The sequence below is a fragment of the Diplotaxodon limnothrissa genome, linkage group LG8 (genome assembly GCF_057381915.1).
Source record: "Diplotaxodon limnothrissa isolate DT_005_m linkage group LG8, D_limnothrissa_male_GT1.1, whole genome shotgun sequence".
In the NCBI taxonomy this organism is placed as follows: domain Eukaryota; kingdom Metazoa; phylum Chordata; class Actinopteri; order Cichliformes; family Cichlidae; genus Diplotaxodon; species Diplotaxodon limnothrissa.
The window spans coordinates 21,094,583-21,121,821 of NC_140603.1; the positions used below are offsets into that span (position 1 = coordinate 21,094,583).

The following is a 27,239-nucleotide window of genomic DNA, read 5'->3' on the forward strand; positions in this document are numbered from 1 at the left end:
GTTGCAGCCTGCGGATCACAGGGAAGAGTGGTGTTTCCTCACTCCCACAATTATCAAATCTCAAATGAAGGATTTGTGAGAAAAATACGTGCACAAAATGTAATAGAGGTTAGTGAGTGCAGATTAAGGCTGACATTAATATGAAGGCAAAGCAAAAGCAGATTATCATAATGGATAAGGGGTTCATATCAGTATTCCAAAGGGTAATTTTTAACTTCTAAAATTAAATAAGTAAATTTTAAGCCTTTAGTTAAAGTAACTCTAGTCCTAGAAGTCCAGCTTTGGTGAAGTGTTGACAAATAATACGTCATATATGGCCAAGGCCCGCCTGTTCATGGTTAGGTATTTGCGGATTTGCCTATTCAATTTTTTCTGTGGAACGTAACTCCAAATTATTCACGGAAAATTTGTCTCTTCGCCAATTTTTACATCGTCTTCAAGAAGCCATGAAAGTTATACCAGCAGGTTTCAACAGCGATGTACAGGAAGCAGATTTCTAAGGCTTTCTGCCAAAGAAGAAGAAGCAGGACCACAGTCAACTCCTAAAGGTTTTCAGGTTAGCTTCCACCATTATAGGAGTGTTCGTGCATAGCTGTAAGATGTATATTTTTAAGGGTAATGTTGTAAGATGACTTTGAAATTATATTTAAGTGTTTAGAATGATAGTTTAAGATATATTTGGTTTTGAACTGTTAGAATAGGCATTTATAAGCGTTTTCAGAGGGGGTCTCAAGCATTCGCGGATTTCAGCTATCTGCTTGGTAAACAAAGAACCAGCTGTCAAAAATTATAATAGTCGTGTTGAACGATGCACATTTAACCCTCTCCTGCAGTATAAAAAACTTCAGTGGGATACAAATGTCAGGACACAGTACAGATTAACTAACTAGGGTTTGCACTATTAGTTGTGGAGGGGGTTGTTTTCTTCAGCCATTCTTCTAGAGAATTGCTGCTGTGCTTGGGATCACTGTACTGTTGTATGACTCAGTTACATCCAAGTTCCCATCGGACAAATGGCCTCACAGTTGACTCAAGAATATTTTGGTATACAGAAGAGTACTCAATGACTACAAGCTGCCCGAATCTTGTGGCTACAAAACAAGCACAAAATCAACCCTCCATCACTACGCTTGACGTTTGGTATGAGCTAATTGTGCTGATATGCTGTGTTTGGTTTTCACCAAACATGGTGCTGAGCTAAACACCTCCACTTTGGTCTCATCCGTTCAAAGGACATTTTTGCAGAAATCTTGTGGTTTGTTCCAATACAAACCAAAGAAGTACTGTGCTGGGTTCTGCTTCCTCAAGTGCATTTGATTAGCAAGCACCTGGCTGCTACTTACTTACTGTCTTAATTCCTATGGAAGCAGTAATAGTGTTTTGAGTTTTTCACAGGACTGTGTTAAATTAAAATACCTACTCTCTGTTTACTTCTGGTTTGGGTCATTCACTTTGTCTGTTTGTCAGTAAGATTTTAATGGCAGCAGATTCAAGCTAAGAAGGCTAAAAGCAGCACCAAAAACACTGAGGTGAGTTGACTCATTTGATTTTGTGTTAACATGCAGTATTGTAATTCATATAAACCGTATATGCATATAGAAAAAATATAAACTTCTTGAAGTTAAATTGTGATGAAATGCATCTATCCTGCTCATTCGTGACATCATATACAATGAAACAGACCAAACACCCAAAAATTCAATCTTAAATAGCCTTCAAATACCTTGCAATTAAACAATTTGGGTGACACATAAATTACTTGTGCCTAGACAGCTTCATGCTGTGTGTGATATACTTTCTCAACAGATACAATACCCAATGATGTTTTTCCATTTTTTCTTCCCTTTTATCTGCTGAAGAAACCCATTACCAGTTGGCAGTTGGTAAGTCATCAGGCGAAACTGCTCAAAACATGCAATTATCAACAGGTACAACCTAATTTTCACAATAGCTGTTTACCCCTGTGTTTTATCCAACTCTTCACCTCCACTCTTTTTAAATAACTACAATAGTTACATGGCTATTCTTGTGATAATTACTTTCATAGAGTACACTAGAGTACTTAGCAATCATCTAAAGTATATGATGCTCCCCTGTTGTTATTCAAGAGACAAGAAAACAGTATTTTCACAAATCCAATTCACTGTCTCGAGGAGGGAAAGCCAGGCAAACGTTGGACATAAAATGTATAAAAATGAATGTATTAATTAAATTCTTCTTTTGAAAAAAAAAAATTGGTTTATTATGTTTCTGACTAATCCTCTAAAAACCCTGCAGTAATTATTGAACAAATTAAAATACAAAATATTGGAGTTAAAGATAGACATAAAACAAAGACACCAAACAAAGGCAGACCTCTGTAGCAGATTTTGAGCTATTACATGCAATCTCTTTCAAAGTTTATTATTTGAGTTGTTTTTTCAATTATAGGCTGGGTGAATGCTGAAAGGCTTTCATCAGAGTGCCGAGACAGTGTTAAGGTGCTTTCCCTTTTTGGCTTCTTCCTTCTGATTACTTAGAAGCCTTTAGCACTGCCAGAAAACAAAGTGACAAGGTCTGCCATCCAGGCACATACTGGATTGAATACCATGTCAGTGGGGGTTAAGAGAAAGTAAGTGCTTGGAGAAGTGCAGTATGGTTTAATGATGCTTTTTCGCAGTGGTCTTTGTTTTTGATGAATGAAGCTGAATTAAAAGGTTATCTGTTCCCGGTGTGCAACAAAGGCATTTAGGGAGCTGTACAGAGAATATGAGTAGGTGGGCTAAAACTTTGGGTAATTTGAAATGTGCACACCATAATGCAATCATTCCAGAGCTAAATGACGCAGCAGACAGAAAGGGGGGTGAAAGGGGTTTCCTGTCCATTCCCAAACAGCTGTGGTTGGATCCCGGTTTTCCAAGCATCTGCAGCAGAGTGGTGGAGAAACCAGACCTAGGCAAACAATGGATGTGCTGTCTGTTTATCAACTCCCCCAAAGGAAGGGGAAGAAAGACGAAGAATATGCACACCTAGTTTTTTTCAATATTCCTAAGTTAACACTGACTACAGCCAGAGGGCAGGTGAACGCATGTGAACCTGATTACCCTGTGCACCCTGCACCCCCATGGGGCTTTCAGCATTTCCTTTCTTAGCCTGAAAAACTACAATGCCAAAGCCTGGCACCTACCACTGCAACTGACTCTCTCTCTCTGTGTCTCTCTCCCTCACTCACACATGCAAACACACACACTTACACACACAAGCTCAGTTTGCAAGGATTACATAATTCACACCTCAACAATCTCCTGAGCTCTAATTTGCTGGCTGCCATCTGTCTGTCTGCATCAGCAGTGCCATGTGTGCGGTTCAACGGCCTCTTGAGCACAATCAGAAATTCCATCAGAAGACAATGTTGGAAAGGTTGTGGTAAAGAAAGAGAGCTTTTTTGTGGAAACAAGTCAGTCTTGAAGGTTTTAGATTTGCGTATATAACATTTTTAGCTACTGGGACAATTCTTTACTCTTTGCTCAGCATTTTTCTTTTTTTAATCTAAGAACTACTTCTTGCTCGCTTTGTTGAGAAGAAGGTAGTCAGGTTTCTTAAAATTCTCCAGCTATTGCACGTTAAGTAGAAAGATTTCTCCTGAGTTGATGGCATTAGAAAAAAGGGGTGTAACTGAGAATTACATCAAAATCTCTGGTTTTTAAGAACAAAGGGGGTGACTGGTCAGCCCATTTGGACTATCAGAGGTTAAAGCTATAATTCAACCAGCTGCTGAGGTGCAATAATGAATGTCCTGAGTGATCCTCAGCCCTGAATGAGAAGGGAGACTGGCCAAACACATACCATTGTTGAGAGAGTCCAGGAATGCTGGTTGGCTGACTTCTGAGCGAGGACAATGTGAAAGTGGGAAAGCGTTTAAAAAATGTTATTACTGCACAAACACTCACAAGGGAGACACACAGTTAACTGCCTGACTGGAAGTGCCTTATCTAGGTCTTCTCAGCACTAGTATCCCAGATAATAAGAATTTATTGGGTTATGTCATGTTAGATGCATGTACAGCATGTGAAACACACTATATGCATACCCAAATCCACTGTCACCAAAACATACCTGAAAAAAAACAACAACAAAAAACGCATAACACTATGAACCACATAACACTGATCTATGAGTCATTCAAGCATAAAAAGGGCACCGAACTCAACGGATGAACCAGTGTTGTGATAACAGACAACACGCCAAACAACCAATTTTAAATGTTATCGTCAGGCTGTTAGTAGAGCCTGTCAGAAAAACACTTTTCTTTCCATTTCTTTAGTTGTAATTTTGACTTTCAAGGTTATTCAAATTATACAAATTCTGTTTTTGTCTTATATGCTTTATTTCCATGTGTGTTTGCACATATTTCAGTAAATCACTGCACCCGGCTCCTATTACTCTAGCAAAATATAAAGAAATGAGGGCTGCAGTTTTGTGTTACTCTGCAGAAAGTTTAAGTATATCAAAGAAAAGTGTAATATAATAGGAAATTTCCTCAACACTTTTAATAATTGTAATAGCACCCAAAACTTAAAATCTATACCAGAGGACAAAAAATGTCAAATAATAATTACCAACACCACAAGAAAAAATAATAAGACCTGTAATTAAAATCCAAAAGAGAAGCAGATGGGAATACACTATTCAGGATGGAGATGCTGTACGTGGCAAGATGTGGGCACAGTATATTAAAAAAATGACTCAAACATAGCCACAATATTTATCAAAACATCTACTGCAAACCACTATTCAGTAAGTCATTCACCCTGGATGGGTCAGCAGTCTATCACAGGGTTAACAAGGGCTACTACAGCGAGACAGACAACCTCACACTCTCACATCCACTCCTACAAGCAATTCAGAATCACCAATTTACCTAACCAGTGTGTCTTTGAACTGTGGGAAGAAACCTGGGCTCAAGAAGCGAGCATACGCCATAAAAGAACCTTCTCACTATGAGGCCACTCCACCACTGTGCACGCACAAAGTCTCAGCAAAACAACTCCAAACTTCTCAGGTAATCTGACGCACACTCTGCTTCTTAATTAAACATTTGAAGTGGATGCAAATGCACTGTAACCACACCTGCTTAACATTTTTGAGTCAGATGTCTTACATTTCTTCTTTAAGTGGCACATCAATCAATTTAACAATGTGTTGAATTTTAAAGGAGCATTAAGCAGTTCATAAAAGGAATCCCTGTGTTTTACAGCATTTGTGATTTCAGCGTTTTATTCTTTGTCTCTCTTATTAGCTTTATGCTTTAGAAAGATGGTGCGTGCTGTAGGCAGCTTCAGCTCTATGCAGCAATTTCTTTTTGCATTGTCTGAAGTGAAACGTGCACTGATATGTGATTGTGAGTGATTTAATACAACAGCAGACACGTTTTTTCTGTCTCTGTTTTCAATTCTAACACATCAGACGAGGCTCAGACAAAGGTTCACGATAATCCCTGTATAAGCGTCATAGCCTGCAGCTGTAGTTACACCACCAACATGTGAAATATGCTGCCAGACCTGTGCCTATGTGTTGTGTAAATAGAAATACTGTGCCTCATAAGGTTTGGTATAAAAGTGTTCCAGATGTTGAGCAATCCCACGTTCCCGACGAAGGGTCAAATTGTCAATCTGAAAATCTAAACACAACACGAGGCAGCAATGATTGGATCTGTGCTTGCTTAAAGACTAAAATCACAGTGATAATGTGCACCTCCAGTCACACCTACACACAAACACAGGCTGACAGGCAAGTCAATTACTGTGTAGCTAGTGTTATTCATTTATCAAACCACTAACATTTTGCCCGCCAGGGTTTTTCAGGGTGATAGAATTTCTGTCCATCTCTTGCCATGAATCTCTCAGGCAAAAACTCACTGACAGTACTGACACATCACAGGCCAGCGTGCCATACAGTCTCTTAACCCTGACAAAAACATCAAGCAGTTTGAAAATGATTTTTCCCTTTTACTAGAGGATTAGAAAAGCAATTATTGGATATGTCGTCCTGATAGTTGTCTTCAAACGTCCATTTACTGGCCTGAACACACCAAGACGACTGAGCCATCGGCCTCTGTGGGACTGTAGCTAGGATGCTTCATCATCCATAGTTCTTGAAGCGTGACCAACTAATCTAGTCTTACTAGCGGCCATTCTACCAGCGGAGCATGTTAAAGGCAAATGACTTCACACATTGAAGTTGTTCAATATCATACAAACAGTAATAAAAACACCTAATATATTTTAGGGGTTTTGTTTCTAGGTTACAGCTGCTTACAAGTCGTGATGGTAAGGCTGGTTTGTGACGAGTGAAACATTTAAATTTGTGGGTTTTGACCATTTTCAGCAGAAAACAAGCAAAACAAAATATGTACACTGGTATTTTTTAACTTTTAATAAAGCATGACTTATCTAGTTTGGGAGTCCAGTGCTGAAGGTTGACCTGTCTCTTGACTCATATGGGTAAGGACCAAGCTGAGAAGTGCATATTATGGTCTGCCTGTCTGACATATGGTGCCAATTACCAGCTGATGGGGTTGCAGGGGTAAAAAGGCCAATCCATATTGGCCCTCACCACACAAGTTTGCACAAACAGCCATTCATCAGATTCTACAAGAAAAACCTCCCACTCAAATCCTAAGCCAAACTCCAACTTGTCCAAGTGGACAGGCAGCCTACACACGGCTTCTCAACTCAATGCACAGACATCTCAAAGTCAAGCAGGCTGCACATGCTGATTTTAAACCAGAGGCGGACAGCAATTTAACAAAACTGCTTTCCATCCAGGTGAATGTTTTAAAAGATAACTTGAAAGTTGTTGGCACAGCTTACTGAAAATGTATGCTAACAGAAATTAAGACAAAGAAGTCTTATGTTCTTTTTTTATAGTAGAAGTAGAGCCAGGAAATACATAGGAAACAATATGAGGACACGCAACAAAGCTCCAGCTTTCCAGGATTTACACAATGTTGTGGGTATCCAAACCATGTCCTCTAACAATCAGGGCTGCACTAAACTAGGCTCTTTGTTTATACACACAAACAAATGTGGCGTGTGTGTCTGTGTAGATAAGCACACATACACACAAAAGAGACTGCATTAGAAAGTCATCCCCAGTAAGATCTATTGCTCTTGCCTTTTCTCAGATGCCACCATCTAGAATTCACTAGAGGTTGGTTCATAGTCAAACATGAGCACAAAGCATGTTTTTACATCTAATATGTTAGTTATAATGCTCACAAGGCTACAATGAGTAAGGCAGGTTGGTATGTTAGACCTTGATCTAATTAGAATAACAATTAATATGTCCTATAAGATATCTGAGTTGTAACATTGTAACTACTTAACTCTTTGATCTGCTCTAAGCCTATTGGTTGGTTTAGTTTTTATGATATCTTTCATATAACCTTGTGCATTTAGGGATGCTTTTCTGCAGACCTGGGTTGTTATACATTGCTTATTTGAGCTATTGTTACCTTATTATTAACTCAAAGCAGTGTGGCCACTCTCCTCTGACCTCAAGTATCAGCACGACATTATTGGCTGGTCACTGGATGTTTTCTCATATTTTCGGATTATTGTCTGTAAACCTTAGAGATGGTTTCTGAGGGAAAATCCCAGCAGATCAGGCAAGTCTATCTAGCATAAAAAAACATCTCACGTTCAAAATCAACTAAATGACCTTAATTCTAATGTAGCATTTGAACTTCAAAAGGTTGTCATAACTATGTGTACATACCTAAATGCTTTGATTTACTGCCTTGTGATTGGCTGATTAAAAATTCAGCATTAGCAATCAGCTGAAAAGGTGTACTTAACAAAGTGGTCAGTGGGTATATTTTTTTCAAAACCACGCTTATTCATCCTCCAGTAGATGTAAAAATGAGAGAAGTATATGAATGCATTTCTTTTATATTCCTTTAGGCTGCTTGAGCCTCAGAACCTTTTTTTAACTTGCACTTTTTTATGAACACCTGAGCATCCATCCAGAAAGCCTCTGCCAGTTTGGCCATGGCAAAACAATCAAAGCTATACATCATTCGGCCTCCAGTCTCAGGACTGGATCAACATAATATGAAAAACTCCTTTTTAAAACAGAAAAGAACCCATGCCGCAGCCAGAGAGAGGAGGAGACGAAGGTGCCTTTATGTTAATGGTTTCTACAGATTCTAATCCTCCTTTTTTCCCAGTCACTCAGAAGTTAAAAGCAGTTTCAAGCCACATATTGTACAGTACATATATATCGGTATTCAGTCTTTCCTTTTAGCCTTTAACAATCCATGAGGATTTTTAATTGTATCACAATACAGATTTTATTTTACTTGACATTTACACTGAACCTATAACAGTTATAGTTAACAATCAAAAGGAATTTAACCCCAAATTACACCTTAAAACAGAATTAATATGATGGAGAACTAAAGAAAAGAATGCAAAATAAACAGGCTTTTGATTAAGCAAGGTCAATCTTTTTGACAATAGAGCAAGCAGAAATACATGATTCGTCTGGGGAGCAGAGATTATAGAAGCCACAGGAGGAGACAGGGCTCATCAGCAGGGCCTACTCAGAGACTGGAATATCTGCCCACAATAACCACACCCATTATGGTACATTCTGTACGTGCACATGCCTGGCAACACAAGTGGTGACTCCCACACTGATCATTTACTGAGCTACCCAATATCTTATGCACGCAAACCCAATAGTGAGGCATTAAGATGCTATGTTGTTGAGCTAGCTAAACAGACATTCAATATTTTCAAACTAATTGGAGTTCTTTTAATCAAATTTGTACTTTTAGTTACTAATGACCTTCTACATTGATGTTAGTCAGCAACAGAAAGCATTTTGATGTAATTGATGTTTGAGGGGGGTTTTTTTTCTCCTTGTTAGGGAGCCACAAAGCTGCTTTAAAGACCACGTTGTTTGCTAACCACACTGCAGAGGGATTAAAACCTCATATTACTATTTAAAATGTGAAAACAGCCACTTTCTTTGGGCCTGAGCACCCTTAAGATGCACAGAGGGACACAGATCAGAAGCCATAATCTGTGACAGTGTCCTGTTTTTCAGGAAGGTCATATTTATTTCAGTTAAACAAGGAACAACCACATATTTTCCCCTCAACACGTCTGAGAGACGCGACTGACAGGTTGCAGTCCAAATAGTGACCTCCCATGTCTTTTTCTTCTCACTATTCCTCAACGTTGATGGAAAAGAATTCATGAGGACTGCACTTACACTAAGCTCCTTAATAATACTGTTGAAACTCGGACGACTACAAGCTACAAAAAATATATATATATACATTTTAGATACTTCCCCTCGTGTGGCTAACTGAAACAGGACAACCAAGTAAATATTATGATATTGCCATCACAACCTTTTTTAAAGGAAATGAAATGTATGCCGCGTAGCTATTAGTTGCTTGTTCTGTCTATTTATATTTTTCTCTTCCTCTTGAAATGATGATCCAGTATAACTCCTGCTTTTATTAAGACTTTCTCTGACAACCCTAAAAGCTGGCAATACTGCAAAGCCCAATATGAGTACATAACTGTTGCAAAGACTCATAATCTGTATTTGTCGGGCTTCTTTTTTTGTTCTTCGTGCAAGGTTACAACCTTATTAGAAGCAAATTTTACTACTGCGGTGTAATGTTTATAGTTCACCAGTGGGGTTAATATCCTATCGCTGAATGCTGAAAAAATCAGGAGCAGGAATTAACATTTGAATGATACGCATCGTTTACAACTCATGCTGATTGTTCACTTTCATTGGACACTACAATGCTAGAATACAATTAACTATGAACCATTGTATGCTATTGTAAAGAAGTCAAAAAAGGAAGCACAGGAGTAACTTTTATTGGCTATTATTATGGCTGGCACACAGGTAATTCACTCACTTTGGAACCTTTTTAAGCAAATCTGACTATTACACTGCAACCACAGGATGTCTGCAGCAGCACTACTTAAACTTACTTTTATGTACGACTGCTACAGGAACAAAGAGCCATTATGAGATCAGAGCAGCCGGGTGTAGCTGGCCAGCATACTAAACAAACCTTTTTAAATTATATGCCTTAAACGTATTTTATGTCCATACCTTAGGAAATGCATCTGAGTTCAATTGCCAGCATGTATAAAATGCTTTTTACTATGAAGATTGTGACGGCTCTGTGGGAGAAGGTATGCAATTGTTGACATTGCATTCATTTGCTGCACAACTGTCTTCACGTATGAAACATGGCTTCCCCAGTGGGGCATTCTCAAAGTTTGATTCCCGGAGCAACTCGACCCAGTAACGACTTCTTGCATAATCCACATGGTTGGCATTTAAGTCACTTCAGCAGTGAAATTGCGTTCCCAGTTTGTTCAGTGCCAGTAGCTAGATGGCGCAAATGCCAGAAAGGTGGACTTTTTCCTGATGAAATGATTTGGGACTGAGCTGGAACTCACACAGACCATGACCACAGCTACTGGGAGCATGCTTAAGCACGCTTGCATGGCTTCGGAGGCAGTTATTCCTGGTCTTTTGGCCTGAGGCATCGACAGGTTTAGTGTGTGAGGGGATGTAACCCATCTGTGCGGTGCCCAGGTCTGATGCACTGTCCCCGATTAAGAGGGAGACTGGAGGGACAGTCGGGGCAAAGGGCAGACGAGGGTAGTTCAGTTATTCAGGGTGAAAGCATGCTGAACAGTAATAATCGTTACTGATCAGCATGTAAATTCAGGCAGAGCATAATCTCTATTAGAGCAAGTGAAATGAGCAGACACAAGATAAGATGCAGTGTTTGGTCGAGGTTGCAAGATAAGAAAGGAAAAATAAATAACGCTAACACCACCTTTATTATACAGTAAAGTTAGCAAACTAAAGTATGAATGTTGAGTACAGAGCCGTATCTATCTTACATTTACAACAACAGGCTAGCCCCCATGGAATATTGATCTTATGCGATTAAACAACCCTGTCGCAGTAAAACTGTAGAAGGCATTTAACTGAGCAACAAGGCAATTTATTGCTTGAGCAGTTTTTTATTTGTAAGAGAAAGACTATGTTAAAAGCTGGGCTGTGATAGCAAGATGTGTTTATAAGGTATGCCAACGAAACTAATTAGCTTATCAGTTTTTAATGCTACAGTAAGTTAGTAACAAAATGAAATAACTCCCTTATGGCGATCCCAGCAGCTGTTTGCAGCTTTCCCTCGGCCGTATGTTTTTGTTAGCCGGCAAAAAAACAGAAGCTGTGCTGGTTCATGTAAATACCACGGTGAGCTGCCTGCTTTCACATCTCACACAGTTCCCACGACACAGCTTAACACTACCTGCCCAGCGTGAAATGGCAGTTGAAGCAAACAGGTGGCTGACGAGAAAAAATATAAAACATCTGGCGATACAAAGAGACATATATTTTGCTCAGGGATCGGAGAACAAAATAATGATACAATATTGAATTTCAAAATGCAAACAACAGGTGGGAAAAACAAAAAAAGTCACTATAATGTTGTGCATCATCTTACATACTGCCAGTTTACTCCTAATAGATGTAATATCCAATGTGGTAGTTAATTTAGGGAATGTTATCTAATATAAGGCAGCACAGTGGTGTGGCGGTTAGCAATGTTATCTCATAGCAAGAAGGTCCTGAGTTTAATTCCACCATCAGGCCAGAAAACTCTAGGTACTCTGGCTTCCTCCCACAGTCCAAAAACATGCAGTTAGTGGGGTTAGGTTAATTGGTAACTCTGAATTGGCTACAGGTGTGAGTGTAAATGGTTGTGTGTCTTTAAGTGTATGCAAAGACTGGCAACAAACCCTTTCACAAATGTTTTTCTTTTAAGAAGCTCTTTGTTTCAACGTTATGGTCATATTACAGTGCGCTTTCATTGCGCTGAATACTTGATATTTATCAAGACAATTGATATCAGCCTAATGCAATTCAATAATCCTTGCGAACTGCATTTCAGGTAGGTGGGCTGATCTAATGGGAGGTCATATGAGCTGTTTTCCCACATGAACTCTGGACACTGTTGGGAGAATCTGGGAAACTATTCCAAGTTCATGCTTCTCATGAGTAAGAAAGAGTAAGTCTGCCTCAGAAACACCGTCACTATCAGCAGCACAAGTTTTGGTTCAGATAAAGGTGGTGCATGAGTAGAGGTAGAACAAATAATCCTAACTCACTGTACATCCTCTTTATAATTAGCTCCCATGTGCTCTCGTGGCTTTAAAAGGACATTAGACAGACTCTATAGTCAGATGCTGGCAGTTGAAAGAATATGAAGGCTTTATGACTAACTTATCAAAATGGCAAAAAACTGAAAGTGCACAGTTCAGAAACTGTGATTACAGAGTCTTATCCAGTTGCAAATAACATTTACAATCAAGTATGCCGGAAAACCTGCTGGCTTTGGATTCAAATAAGAGGTCTACAAAACACAGCAGGGCAGTATAGTACAAAGTAAAGATGTAATTAAACTTTGAACAAATCCAAGTAAGCCGCAAAAGTTATATAAGAATAATATAAGAGCTATAAAAAGTCTGAGAATATAATTCAGGTGGCTGAATCCTTCACTGGAAATACTTATCTGTTTGCTTTTTTTCCCCTCGATGACGCACTGCAGCAGGTGATTGTACTCATTACTTTTTCCTCTATACTAATCAGTGAAGTCACCTGGCACGGCACATGGTGCGAACAAAAACCTGCATATACTCTACCCACCATAGTATGTATGGCTATAAATACCTCAGAATCATCATTCAAAGGGAGTGTAGTCTGCTGAAAGGGAGTGAGACACGTACAAGAAGATCATTAAAGTCATCACTGAGCCAACTCTTTGCTGCCACTCGCAAGGATACGTGAAAATCAGTCTACTCTCTTCAGTTTATAAACGACAATCATAAATCCCTAGTGGCTGTAACATATGAGGTTATATTAAAATCAGTGATGAATGCAGGCCTAGCTGCTAGCTAGACTTTAATAAACACTTTAAACATATAAGGGATTGTAATGCGCAGTTATTTACAACCATGGGAAATCCTTTAAAAATAAATCAGCTTCTAAATAGCAAGTGAAGGACAGCAATCGCACATAACTCATCAAACAACTTCAGAAACTCCCCAAACATGCGTTATTTCCCTCAGTGTGTATCTCCACACATTTACACAGCTATATCTCAACTCTGTGTAATAAGTGTCTGCACAATAAGGTCACCACATCTGTAATTTTGTGGACAGTCGCTGCTGAATAATATATGTCATTAATCAGGCTGGAAGTTATTAATAAAAACAACCTCCGGACCTCCCACCTCGCGCTGGATCTAAATAGAAGCTTCTTCTCAGTTCTTTAAGCATCTCACTCTGGTGGGCTCCCCACTTTTGTCAAGTGGTACCCTTGAGCCAAAAGAGTATAAGAGATAGGTGACGTTGAAGTTCAAACTTGCACAATATTAACTCCAAAGCAAAGAATCTTTGCTTTAACCTTACAGCAGGATTCCTCAGCTCACTAGTTATTTCACTTTCTTTCTTACTAATCCTGTGCTCTTAGTAAAAATTAATCCTCCTGTCAGTGCCTGCGGTGGTCCCTTCAACCTCTGTGAATTTGGAGTATTTAGCCAGTTACTCCCCCTTCTTCTTTCCTAAAGACATTCACTACCTTACCTCAAAAAAAAATCCTCACAGCAATCTCCTCTCCCTAGAAATATTTTTCCATTGCCCCGTCCAAACCGTGAGGGCCTTTCTTTGAACACACAAAAGGAGCCTGATTTGCCACTCATTCAGTCTAGTTCTGTGCATCTCTGTTTTCTCACCACCTGTGTGGGAAAAAAAATCAATATGGATTAGGGGTTGGGTTTTTGGACAATCTCCAATTCTGCCACTCACTCCTCTTTCCCTTTAATACCATCTCGATGGAGTGGATGGAGTTTAGTGATCCTCGGTGATAACATTTTCTGTGAAGTCACTCTTTTAAGCTGCTTGGACCTATAAATCAGACAAAGTTATGCAACCTGCAGTCTTGGGTCTGAAAGGTAAAGCATGGAATTGAAGAGCTAACTGATGAACTTGAGACATATAACCGTTGGCAGAAATGGGGTTCGGAGATAAGGCGCATAACCACGATGCAGCCCACAATAGGCAAACAAACAAACAGAGCCAGAGGGTGGACAGAAATTATATCTTGACTATATAAATTAATAATTCTTTAGTGATAAACAAATTGTTAAAAAAAAGCCCCACTAAATCCAAATAAGACTGAAGTGTACTCCAGTGTACACAAATTGCCAGAGGTGATTTTCTAATAAAAACTAAGCTGGACAACAAAAATCAAGGCCACAGCGGCTGCAGGAGACGAGACGAGATAAGTAAGAAGAGAAGAAGAAGACAGAGGAAGTGAGGGGGAAACTTCTGGAGTGCGCTGACCCTGATGTTGCAGAATGCATCTGCAACCTGGGGTCAAGTCTGGTCAGCAGAAGCAGTTTTGCAGGCCCTTTGAGAAGAGACATCCCCTTAGCCTTTGCTCCCCCCAAAGCCTCCACCCACCTTCCTTACCCCTCTTCCCAGGCCCCTCTGTGAGCTGGTGAATGGTTTGTGTCCCAGTGTAAATATAGTTTTTCTCTATCAAAGACATATTTTCCAACCACTGTCAAAAGGAGAGGAGGGTGCTTTAAGAGAGGGGGAGGTGAGGATAGAGAGAGTGTATGTGTGCGTGTGTTTTGGGAATGGGGGCTCCCCCCCTTCTCTCCCCCCTCTTTAGTCTGCTGCTGCCTGCCAGTTCTAGCCACATCTGGCACTGTTTATCACCTGGCCTGCTGGTTCAGGCAGAAGGAAAAACGCTGGAACAGGAACACAGTGCCAATCTGAGGTCCACTGTGGCAGCTCTACAGGATAAATCTGATTAACAACATTCTGGTTCTTTTTTCAGACTGGCCATCATTTACTCCTGTGACAATGATACCGTATGATACTACCTGCAGAAAAGTTAAAACCAGTACACTAATCAAAGCATAACAAAACATAAAAGGCTATTATTGTATGTGGTGTGCATGAAATGCAAATACCATTTGCTCTTTACTCTTTTATGTAGCTCTGACTATCACTTAGTTAGTTTTGAAGTCTTTTCTCTTTGGTTCATTTCAATAAACCCTTACCTGCTCCAAAAAACCCCGTTGCCCACTACTCTGCAGGATGTATTAGTATTCAATGCAGGGCTATAAATCCTGCAGCCATTTGTTCAGTTGTTTTTTCTTCTGAATACGTTTGGCTAACACAGGACCTTGTTTGAAATATGACTGCAGTTTCTTGCCCCGAGGGAGATCTTTTTAGCAGTGTGCCCACATGATCAGCAGCTACAGTTATGATGTAGAGTTTTCAAACCAACTGTGTTTATACGTGAAAGCTAACAAACATGCCGAACGCATTGTTTTTATTCCTGTTTTTTTTTTATTCTCAAGTTTTATTACCTCACAAATTTAAACTGCAAATTAAATTACATTGAGCACTTTTACTAAGTTCAATCCAAATATACAGTTACATTGATCCAAACGTTTATAAAGTGAGCTGAAGGGAATCTTTTTTTTTTCCCGTGGAGCCTGACACCACAGAGTGACAAGCAGGCAGAGAATACACGTGAAAGACAGATTTAATCGGACAACGAGGCCCATTGAAAATGTGGAGACAGCACTGAGTGCAACCAGCATGAAGGGAACAGCTGACAGTGCACAAAGGCACCATGATTTGACTGCATTACAAATAGCTAAAGCACAGCATGAGGACAGACCCTGAAACCCCTTTTACAAACTGCTTCTGTCTTCTTTATATTTTGCATGGAACACCTTTCATATTGTTTTGTTTTCTCCTTATGGGGCGATCGTGGCTCAAGAGTTAGGAGTTCGCCTTGTAATTGGAAGGTTGCCGGTTCGAGCCCCGGCTTGGACAGTCTCGGTCGTTGTGTCCTTGGGCAAGACACTTCACCTGTTGCCTACTGGTGGTGGTCAGAGGGCCCGGTGGCGCCAGTGTCCGGCAGCCTCGCCTCTGTCAGTGCGCCCCAGGGTGGCTGTGGTTACAATGTAGCTGCCATCACCAGTGTGTGAATGTGTGTGTGACTGGGTGGATGACTGGATATGTAAAGCACTTTGGGCTATATAAATACAGGCCATTTACCATTTATTTCTTGTTTTTAAAGGGTCTTTTTTTCTTGAAAGGCATTCAATGCAAGTAGCAATGAAAGCAGATTAGAGCCACAGGATATGCAACCTTACACCAAGTGGACCATTACTCTTCATCAAGAGATAAAGAGCTCATAATATTGTCATTTCCTGCCTTTTCTGGTCCCACTCTATTCCATTAAGACCTGAAAGGAAGTTCACCGAGTTGCACAGTGGATCCTTCTCATTCATCTCTGCGGGTTTAAGGTGAAGCTATAAAAACTAGTTTGTGCTGCCATCTATGGACCACGTGCAAAACTACACCGACAATCAATACAGCACACAAATCGACATTTTTGCCGATTTGTTTCAGTCTCCTAAGAGAAAGAAAAATGTTTCAGATCTATTTCACTAAAAATGGATGCCCCGTGTCTTTAGGACAGAGTAATGTGGCGTACCTGTCTGTAAGTGCAGATGATGATCTCTCTCAGATGGTAGTGCATGGGAGTCATGGTCTCGCTGACAGTGTCCAGGGCCGTGTCCACCTCCCGCTTCATCCTGTGGCCATCAGGGAGCAGACGCACCAGCTGCATTACAATCTGGAGAGAAGAAAAAATAAAAAAGCCTTGTTTTAGAGTACGTTTCCAACACAGATATTGAAGTTATGATAAGACTGAAATATTTAACCAGACTGGCTAAATCCACACCCGCCTAAGACAGATAAGAATAATTTTTTTATTGAATCAGCATGATACTGCAACTAGATTCTTTTTAAACAACATTGTAGAAAGCTGTTTAACTCATTCAAATAAAACTGGGATTGGTGCTTTAATACGTTATTTTTACTCTGCATTTGTGTTTGAAATTCAACACTTTGCATCACTGCAATGAAAAAGCATTAAAACGAATACTATGACTAGCTTTTAGTCTTCTTGTTATTTTAAGCAGCAAGAAAACTAACAGCTCTTTTTGCAACACACAGCTTAGTTTTTAGAGCACGGCCTGTCAGTCCTGACCTAAATGAAACGTTGCTGTGAATGTATGTCAGCATGCTGATTTGTGTGTTGACCTAGTGGAAATATGGAATGCTTCCATCACCATGTTTGGATGATGTAAAACTACAGCGCTGTGTAGCAGGTCAGCTAAAAGCCATCTTACTAAACTTTGTTTGTAGCCCCTCTGTGACTTTTATACTAACAATGACATCAAGATGAATACAAAGTTAAAAATAGGGAGAAAACTTTTTGTCCTATTCAGAGTCATTGGCGAAATACACAAAGAATGCCAGTTTACACCACAAAAAGAGGTGACCTGTTATCAGTCCCATATTAACTAACATGCCTTTTAATTAACTACAGGTCGATGGTTTGTTTGCTTAATGCAAAGTAGGCTTGTCTGTCCTTTTAGGTCAACACGCTAAGTTAATTCCTGTTACATAAAATATGCAAAGATGAAAAACCTTAAAATGATTATTGAGCTCATGTTGATTCAGACGAGCCTTTTAGCTAATACTGACACAGTCTCACTTTTTACCTGATGAAATGATGCTGCCGAGTTAGAGGTTTCATTCATTTGGAGTTATGTTTGGGTTCAACTAATGGCTCTTCAAATAGTGAAGATACAAAATATTATAGCTTTTTAGCGTCTAGATGGATCACTAAAGGCTGCCTCCATAGTGGCTCCAATCAAATCCCTCAAAATTAGTTGATTTTTTTTTTTTGTTTAAAAAATTTAATTAATTCTACCTTCCTATTAAGAAAGTCTTTTGAGTTATCTTAATATTTCATAAATGCAATGGCTTATCACACACGGTCCTGCAAAAAACAGCTGTACCCCTTCCTGATTTCTCAGTTTTTGTCACAATTACATGTTTCGTGTTTCATCATGGAACTTATTTTAATATAAGACAAAGATAACCTGAGCAAATAAAAAATGGAAATATTTAAATGACGATTTCATGTTTTTTAAAGATGAAAGCTAACTAAACCTGCCTGGCAACGTGTGAAACACGAACTGCATCTCTTGTTAAATCATTAATTAATTGTGATCAATCATATTTTTTTGGAAAACTGATTATAGCTAGAACTGTTGAAACCAAAAATCACTTAGACAGATGATGTCTGATAAAGTGGAGTAGGTTAAACGAACCCACAAAGCAACACATCATGCCACAATCTAAAGACATGCGGGAACAGCTGAGAAGTCAATGACATCAGCCTGGAAACTGTTACAAAGCCACGATAGGTCATTATCCACACTTGGACAGCATTTGGAATTGTGGCGAACCTTCCCACGAACAGCTGCCCTACCAAAGCTACTCCAAGAGCGCATCGACGACTCATCAAGGAGGTCATAAAAGAACCCAGAATAACATCTTAAGACTTGCTCAACAACAATGGCCAAAAACAGCATCCATGAGAGAGTTCCAATGAGAAAACCACTGCAACAAATGTTCAACTTTTTGGAACGTTTGAGTCACATCATTACATCGGGAATAAAACGAACACAGCTTTTCATAAAAAAGAACATCACACCAACAGTCAAACATGGTGGTGGTGTGATCATCTGGTGCTCCATTGCTGCTTCAGGACCTGGACAACTCGCTGTAATTGATGGAACCATTAAATGTGCTCCCTACCAGAAAATCCTGAAGGACAAAGTCTGGCTATCACTTTGTGGCCTAAAGCTCAAGCGCACCTGGGTTATGTAGCCGAACATGATTTGATGACCTTAAACAGGCTTTTTAAGCTTGCAAACCCTTCAAAGTGGAATTAAATTAATTCTACAAAGAAGTGAGGGCTAAAATTCCTCCACAGCAATGTGAAAGGCTCATTGACAATTATCAAAAACACCTTGTAGCAGTTCTTGTTGCCAGTGGTGGCTCAACCAGTTACGCTGTTTTTTAGATAAACTTTCATGGGGTTTTATCAGTAAGGTGCCCAAGCAAGTTAGGGCATATGAAATGTCTCCTCTGTATCATCATTTTGATACCAGGTTCATCTTCTGAATGCAATTCCTTCCAGATTTTATTTATAAGTAATTACCCAATGCTAACCTTTTCTTCATGTCCTTTGGTGCTGAACTGAATGTGTAGAGTGCTTTTTTATTGAATGATGGAATGGAATTTATAGGATTCAGTTTTGGAACATTTGCCCTACACACTTGCTATAAAGACCTATGAATAATACCTTATGTATAGCAGTTTTTCAAGACATTGTTACAAAATGCTTTACACAAGGCAAACAACAAAAGTGGGGATAAAAAGCAATACAAAAAAAATTAACAGAAGGAACACTTAAAGAGCTTATTCTGCAACTTTAAATGCAATATTTTAGGATCTTATTTTGCCTCTTTTTCTCCACTTCTCCATTAATTTTCATGAAATCTGGCCTAGTAGTTTTTGCATAATCCTGCAGATAGATAAACAAAGAGTCACTGTTTCAGTTTACAGGGGCTTTGGGGAACTGTTAAAAAAAAGGATTGCTGAGTGTAAATGCTTTTTAAGGTGCTTCATAGACCTGAGGAGGGGATCAGAGGATTACCAAGCAAGACATCAAACCAGGAGAGGATTATTAAACTCCATGCCAGTTCGTCTGTTGCGTAATGCTTTGGACCTCACAGACGTAGCAGCACCTTTCTTCAGAGGCTAAACTGGAGGCAGACAAGGTTTCCGTGGTGACCAACCAGTGTATCCCAGAAACTCCGGCGGACATGCTGCTGTGATTGGCATGTGGTATTGTGCGCCTGCCGAGTATCGCCTCTTTCTGTGCGTTCATGTTTAGAATGCTATGGACTAAGGCAGCAGGTTCCAACCACTGATTCATTGTCACAACTCTGAATCACGAAAAACAGCCAGAGGCTCCAATTCACAGACACCATTCAGACCAGTAAAGAAAAGCTTCGGCTTTTGGCTATGCTGGGCCAAAGATTTCAATCACATGTGGAGAGAAAAAACTAAAGAGAAGTGTGCAGTACCTCTTTGTGAACAGACAGCATGGCATACTGGTGATGTGATTCATTAAAATGGCCACATGGGGGCAGGAGATGTTTACAAAAAGCATTACAATGCCCAACTAGAAACTGCCAGAGCTTTAGCAACAAAAAAAACAAGTTTAGACAAAAGAAAATTATCTCAACTCTTTTGATAAATAGACTTTGTTTCAGTAGGACATTTTGCCAAAGTAGGGCAGTTTGTCAAAAGCCAGCGTAAAATTATCCTACTGGTAGGACGGTTTGCCAAAGTAGGATGATTTGTCAGAACACCAGCTGTGATTTAACGCTACTCCGTTTTCATATTTGGAAAATAGGTAAGTATTAGCACTTTATTGACGTGGATAGTTGATTTTCTAAGCCATTTTGAGTGTTTGTTCATTTTAAAGTGAAATCCTTATCTGCTTTTTGCACAAAACTGTCGAATTTGCAGCTTTGGTTAAGTCTGCTGTCAAGTTTTTGGACAAATTTGATGTTACCGACAAAGTTAGCAAGTTTGCAGTGCATTCTTGCTGAGTGATAAGACTATTAAATTCTAATTCATTAATATCTGTATGTCTATTTAGGTAATGTGGTTATTTAATAGGTTATGTGCATTGTTTGCTGCACATATCGAAGCTCAAAAGAAAATGTCTATTTACATATTGAGAAGAAATGGGAAGAGATTTACTCGTTCATTTCTGCTGACACCTAACCTTCCGGCTATGACAAGGCTCAGAGGCAAAACCTCGGACAATATGTCTCAAAATTCAGACTAAATGGTCAGAAATTTATTGTTAATACTAACAACTCATATATTTGGTTAAATTCATTTGTAAATATTTTTGATGAAGATGGACAACTCTTTTCTGGAACCAGAAGATTAGTAAAAACTAGGGATGGACCGATCCAATATACAGTATCAGTATCAGCCCGATCCTGACCTAAATTACTGGATCGGATATCGGGGAGAAATAAAAAAAATGTGATGTAACTATGACAAAATGCTGCAGGCCCGGATGCACTGTCTACACTGGCTGTCTGTCACCCTTTACCCATCCCTGTTGCTTGTCATGTGTTTCTTTGGTGTATTAGGAGTTTTTTCATGTGCTATGTGCAGAGGTGTTTTTTTCTGTTCTCAAACTGATCTCCCTGTTGGAGCTCAGTCTGGAGGGAGTTATTTTTTTCTCCTTATCTTTCCTCATGTTGTGCATTTTCCATGTTATACCCCTCTGACCTGTCTTCCCCATGTGATGTTTGTGTAATGTACAGTGGGGCAAAAAAGTATTTAGTCAGCCACCGATTGTGCAAGTTCCCCCACTTAAAATGATGACAGATTTGCACCAGAGGTACACTTCAACTGTGAGAGACAGAATGTGAAAAAAAAAATCCATGAATCCACATGGTAGGATTTGTAAAGAATTTATTCGTAAATTAGGGTGGAAAATAAGTATTTGGTCACCTCAAACAAGGAAAACCTCTGGCTCTCACAGACCTGTAACGTCTTCTGTAAGAAGCTTTTCTGTCCCCCACTCGTTACCTGTATGAATGGCACCTGTTTGAACTCATCATCTGTATAAAAGACACCTGTCCACAGCCTCAAACAGTCAGACTCCAAACTCCGCCATGGCCAAGACCAAAGAGCTTTCGAAGGACACCAGGAAAAGTATTGTAGACCTGCACCAGACTGGGAAGAGTGAATCTACAATAGGCAAGCAGCTTGGTGTGAAAAAATCAACTGTGGGAGCAATCATCAGAAAATGGAAGACATACAAGACCACTGATAATCTCCCTCGATCTGGGGCTCCACGCAAGATCTCATCCCGTGGGGTCAAAATGATCATGAGAACGGTGAGCAAAGATCCCAGAACCACACGGGGGGACCTGGTGAATGACCTGCAGAGAGCTGGGACCAAAGTAACAAAGGTCACCATCAGTAACACACTACAACGGCAGGGAATCAAATCCCGCAGTGCCAGACGTGTTCCACTGCTGAAGCCAGTGCATGTCCAGGCCCGTCTGAAGTTTGCCAGAGAGCACATGGATGATACAGCAGAGGATTGGGAGAATGTCATGTGGTCAGATGAAACCAAAGTAGAACTTTTTGGTATAAACTCAACTCGTCGTGTTTGGAGGAAGAAGAATACTGAGTTGCATCCCAAGAACACCATACCTACTGTGAAGCATGGGGGTGGAAACATCATGCTATGGGGCTGTTTTTCTGCCAAGGGGACAGGACGACTGATCCGTGTTAAGGACAGAATGAATGGGGCCATGTATCGTGAGATTTTGAGCCAAAACCTCCTTCCATCAGTGAGAACTTTGAAGATGAAACGAGGCTGGGTCTTCCAACATGACAATGATCCAAAACACACCGCCCGGGCAACAAAGGAGTGGCTCCGTAAGAAGCATTTGAAAGTCCTGGAGTGGCCTAGCCAGTCTCCAGACCTCAACCCCATAGAAAATCTGTGGCGGGAGTTGAAAGTCCGTGTTGCTCGGCGACAGCCCCAAAACATCACTGCTCTCGAGAAGATCTGCATGGAGGAATGGGCCAAAATACCAGCTACTGTGTGTGCAAACCTGGTAAAGACCTATAGTAAACGTTTGACCTCTGTTATTGCCAACAAAGGTTATGTTACAAAGTATTGAGTTGTATTTTTGTTATTGACCAAATACTTATTTTCCACCCTGATTTACAAATAAATTCTTTACAAATCCTACCATGTGGATTCATGGATTTTTTTTTCACATTCTGTCTCTCACAGTTGAAGTGTACCTCTGGTGCAAATTACTGACCTCTGTCATCATTTTAGGTGGGGGAACTTGCACAATCGGTGGCTGACTAAATACTTTTTTGCCCCACTGTATGTATGGTCGGAAGGGTAAGATGGCGCTTGCACAGCTGGCAGCCTTAACCCAATTTCCCTCGAGATGAATAAAGTATGATCAATCAATCAATCAATCAATCAATCAAAAGCACTTTCACAAAACTTGCAACATGGCGTAACCCAGCTCATGACCTTAGACACAAAGATGAAGTTATTCTGCCTTTATGCTGCACAGCTGCCTCTTCTTCTCTTCTTCTCTCCCCACTCCCTCTCCTGTTGCTACTTCAATCATGAAACTGTTCAATGATCAGCTTATCGGCTTTTCTGTCGCAAGTCCCGTCTCTCTTGTTTCTTTATCGCCCACTTTCCACCAGAAAGAGGAAAACAGTGAATGAACAACAGCAGCACGTTTAAGCTTGATAAGCTGTTGCTAGAATTTATTTAATATTACTTTCTAGTATCAGCTGATGTTTGCTGGAGCCACAGCCGTACAAGCTGCTGGGCCATGATATTGGTTTGGATATGTGGTGCGAGTGAAACATGAAGATCATCTGAATCATCTGAATCATCAGAGCATTAAGTTTATTAGATTGGTCAGCATTCTTGAACTATGAAATATTTTGGGTGCAGAGTATTTTTTGCATGAAGGTATAACAGAATAGCTTTAGTGTTTGGTTTTTTAAAACTTGAGTATGAACTTATACAAAATGCAGCAAGATATATTTTTTTAAAAAACAGTTTTATTGATTATAAAATACACTATATCGAATTCATATCGGTATCGGCAAACTTATGAAATCGGTATCGGTATTGGACATAAAAAAGTGGTATCTCTAGTAAAAACCAAGGACAATGCCACGAGGATCTTTCATGAGTTTTATTCATGTCCAATTGGAGGACACGCTGGCATACACGAAACGCTAAATGCAGTGTGTTCCAGATTTTACTGGTTTAGTATGACAGTTGAAATTAAAAAATGAGTATGTATTAACTGTTTGTATTGTAGTTAAATAGTGTTTAAAATAAGCAAAGGTTTTTTGCTTCGGAGCGGGTAATTTTACATGTAGGATGATTATTCTATCGGTAGGACGGTTTGCCAAAGTAGGATGATTTTTCAGACGTCGTCGTAAAATTATTCTACGGGTAGGACGGTTTGCCAAATAGGATGGTTTGTCAGAACACCAGTCCAAACTCCGCTACAGGTCCCAAAGTCAAATGAACACTGCCGCATCACTGAGAGTTACAAACTGATTTCATTCTTTCGTCTTTCAGCTGGATCAGTGTAGCTGCTCTACCAGGTGTAAGAATTAAGTTTAACATCCAGGCATCCACTGTTAAAGTTCATGGAGTTAGAAGTTAGCAGGAAGTTAGCTCACTAGTTTCCACCTAAACATGATATACCATGATCTAACTGAGGGATTTCTGAAAGAGACAGAAAACTAAACAGCAGTGACCTTTTTTGTAGGGTTACTGAAGTTGGGGTAGCTGGTATATAATGATGTGCTACATGATCGCTAGCAACACAGCTATGTTAGTGTGATATATAAACACAGTGAAGCTGGAGGATAAAAGCTTCCTGATGGTTAAGGACAAATGCAATCGCATGGCAGGATGCTGTAAACGGACCAAACTTCAGTCAGGAGAACAACTGAGATAATCCATCCACAATACATGGTTAGTCATTAATATACCAATGCATGGGTGAGCTGTAGTTATGGTACATCGTAGGGTTTTAAAACTGAGAGAGGCCGACAGTCATGACTTTTTTTAGGGACTTGTTCAGATTGAACAGAACCAGATACAAAGCATTAAAACATGTTAAAAACCAGAGCTGTAATAAACACAGAGTAGTTTGGACCCGGACGCAGGGTTCATACGTCATCACTTAAAACCCGGATAGATAGCTGTTATTTCCCAGTGTATTTTGATTCCATTAGTAGCATGCACAACCAAAAACATCTCACCTACAGGTGTTCTAGCTTCATTAACCTGTGTTTAAACAAGTATTCAAGTGTTGCATTTGACTGTCAAGATTTGATTATCTTGTAAATTCAGCACAACAGCAGAACACGTATCAGGTAAGAGTAGATCTTAGCAAATTCACCCCAAGGTCAGACCACTCGGAGACTGCTCATAACAGTTAACATATTAAATGTTAAAAAAAATAGTTCATGACAACACAATTGGAAAATGACTCGAAATGAGTATGACTAGTTTGGAAGAGTTTCCAGGAGAAAATATCTTCTTCTGAAGTTTGCAAAGTCACATTTAAATAAACCACAGGACTCGTAGAGTATTTTTTTAACTGGCCTCAGCATACCAGCTCAAACACCTCATCACAACTCAGTTTTGAGTGAATAAATTAGTTAATTTCCAAACAGATATATTGTTGTAATACAGGTAATTCAAAGGGCTGCTGACTAATCTCAAATTCTCTGTTTTAGTTTATGTAAACTTGTGTTCATTATGCAAAGAAATTGAAACTTCAAGATGTTTTTATGCGCTTACAAGCTGGTGAAGATACTGTTTTTTAAAGTGCACATACCTCAAATTCTCCTTTTGTGTACTTAGCATCAGGAACACTCACAATCTCATCTTCAGCAAACTCAGGAAAACCCTGCAAATGGAAGCCAAGTTTTTATTAGTTGAAGTGGTTTTATACAGAGTGGCTCTCAGTAAACATGCAGACAACTCAAATATTCAGCTCACATTAAAGTGCCAGAGAGTCAGAACGGCGACGACCATAGCGGTTGTGGTCCTGCCTTTGCCATTGGAGCAGTTAAAAACAAACGCTGAGTGGGAATCCTCGGCCAAGGAGCTCTTCATGCCCTTCAGTAGCTTATCAAAGTCCTGCAGATGGTTAAACATACAAATATTACCACAATATGTCTTTATTTATGCAGATTTGTATTGATATCACATGAAAAAAATGAAAAAAAATATTAAATATAACACATAAACAGTTTTGACAAATTGAAATCTGGTTCTACGATTATTAACCACTAGAGGGAGCAAAAGTCTTAATCATTCTCAGCTGTCTTTAATCCAAACACCTATCAAATGAACCAGAAGCTGTTTCTGCCTCTTGAGACTGCATGTTTGAAAGGACGCGTGTGTTTGTACACACACGTGTTTACACGCACAGGCTGACACATCATTACCTCCTCTCTGGGTGCGCTGCAGTCTGGCAGAGGGATGCGTTTGCAGACAAGGCCCTGGTGAGAGCTTTTGTGCTGGTTGAAGATCTCCTGAACAGTCAGGCAGGTTTTAAACATCTTCATCTGTTTCTCCTGCTCAAGGATCACCTCCAGCCACTTCTGCGCTTGCAGAATCTCCTCCTTTAGGGATGTTTCCAGTTTCTAAAGGAGGAGGATACAGAAATGTTTTCACTTGTTTTGAAGAACAGACTAAAATCCTTGGGACATTCTTTATTTATTCAACCTAATATAAAAACCATGAAAAACATTTAAAAAGACAGAAAAAATAATAATTTTCTCTGTACCTCTAGCAGCTCTGGGTCAGATGAGGGGATGGAGATGTGTTGGTCCAGACACGTGGGCTCCCTCACAGCAAAAATCTGGCCATTTCCTTCTAACACCAGCTCTTCCTGTAGGTTGACCCACAGCACGTGGGTGTGCTTCCTCTTTTCATCCGTCAGATGGGCCAAAACAGCTCCAGTAGCCTGCACGCAGCAAGTTAAGACGATTAGGGCAAGAAGCTGGAAGTCCAGTGTGAGCGTCTTGAGGTGGGCGAGTGGGAAGTAATCATGACTCATTCTGCTGAGTCTGTTTGTACTTATGAATAAATCCGACTGCATAAATGCATACTGATGATAACTATTACAAAACTGTCGGCTGAATGTTTAAATGATTTTATTTTAAGACAACTAAAATATCAAAGTGTGTCTTTTAGTAATTATAGCAAAGATTACAAAAACATTTCTTTCTTTCTGGATCAAATTAAAAAATCTCCCATTTTTCTTGCATTTATTTTGATTAAAGTAGGACATAATCTGCTGCACCTCAGATGTTGGCTGAGCCACTCCATAAACAGGCATCTTGGGCACTCGTCTGAAGTTAACCGCCTTCATCTCTTTTACTGTGCTGAGCACGTCAGGAGCCAAGTACTCATCAGCAACCTGCACACACACAGTCATTCACAGCATGTAATATACGGTGCTTTTAAAGACAGATAATCACAAATACAGATGAGGGATCTTGGATGAATGCATGAAATGTGTTTTCATACCAGCAGCTAGCATGGTGTCTTCTATGTGG

General features: G+C 39.8%; 1 protein-coding gene across 1 annotated transcript in view; it reads right to left on the bottom strand.

The window, feature by feature from the left end:
- Nucleotides 1-27,239, bottom strand: part of pald1a (phosphatase domain containing paladin 1a) — a 52,108-nt gene that overhangs the window by 16,796 nt on the left and 8,073 nt on the right. Inside the window, exons 13-18 of the mRNA XM_085360828.1 lie at nucleotides 26,984-27,100; nucleotides 26,465-26,644; nucleotides 26,124-26,321; nucleotides 25,672-25,812; nucleotides 25,508-25,579; nucleotides 16,624-16,764 (exon numbers count right to left, since the gene is read on the bottom strand). Of these exons, the coding sequence (XP_085216954.1) occupies nucleotides 16,624-16,764; nucleotides 25,508-25,579; nucleotides 25,672-25,812; nucleotides 26,124-26,321; nucleotides 26,465-26,644; nucleotides 26,984-27,100 (849 nt within the window). The remainder of the gene's footprint in view (nucleotides 1-16,623; nucleotides 16,765-25,507; nucleotides 25,580-25,671; nucleotides 25,813-26,123; nucleotides 26,322-26,464; nucleotides 26,645-26,983; nucleotides 27,101-27,239) is intronic.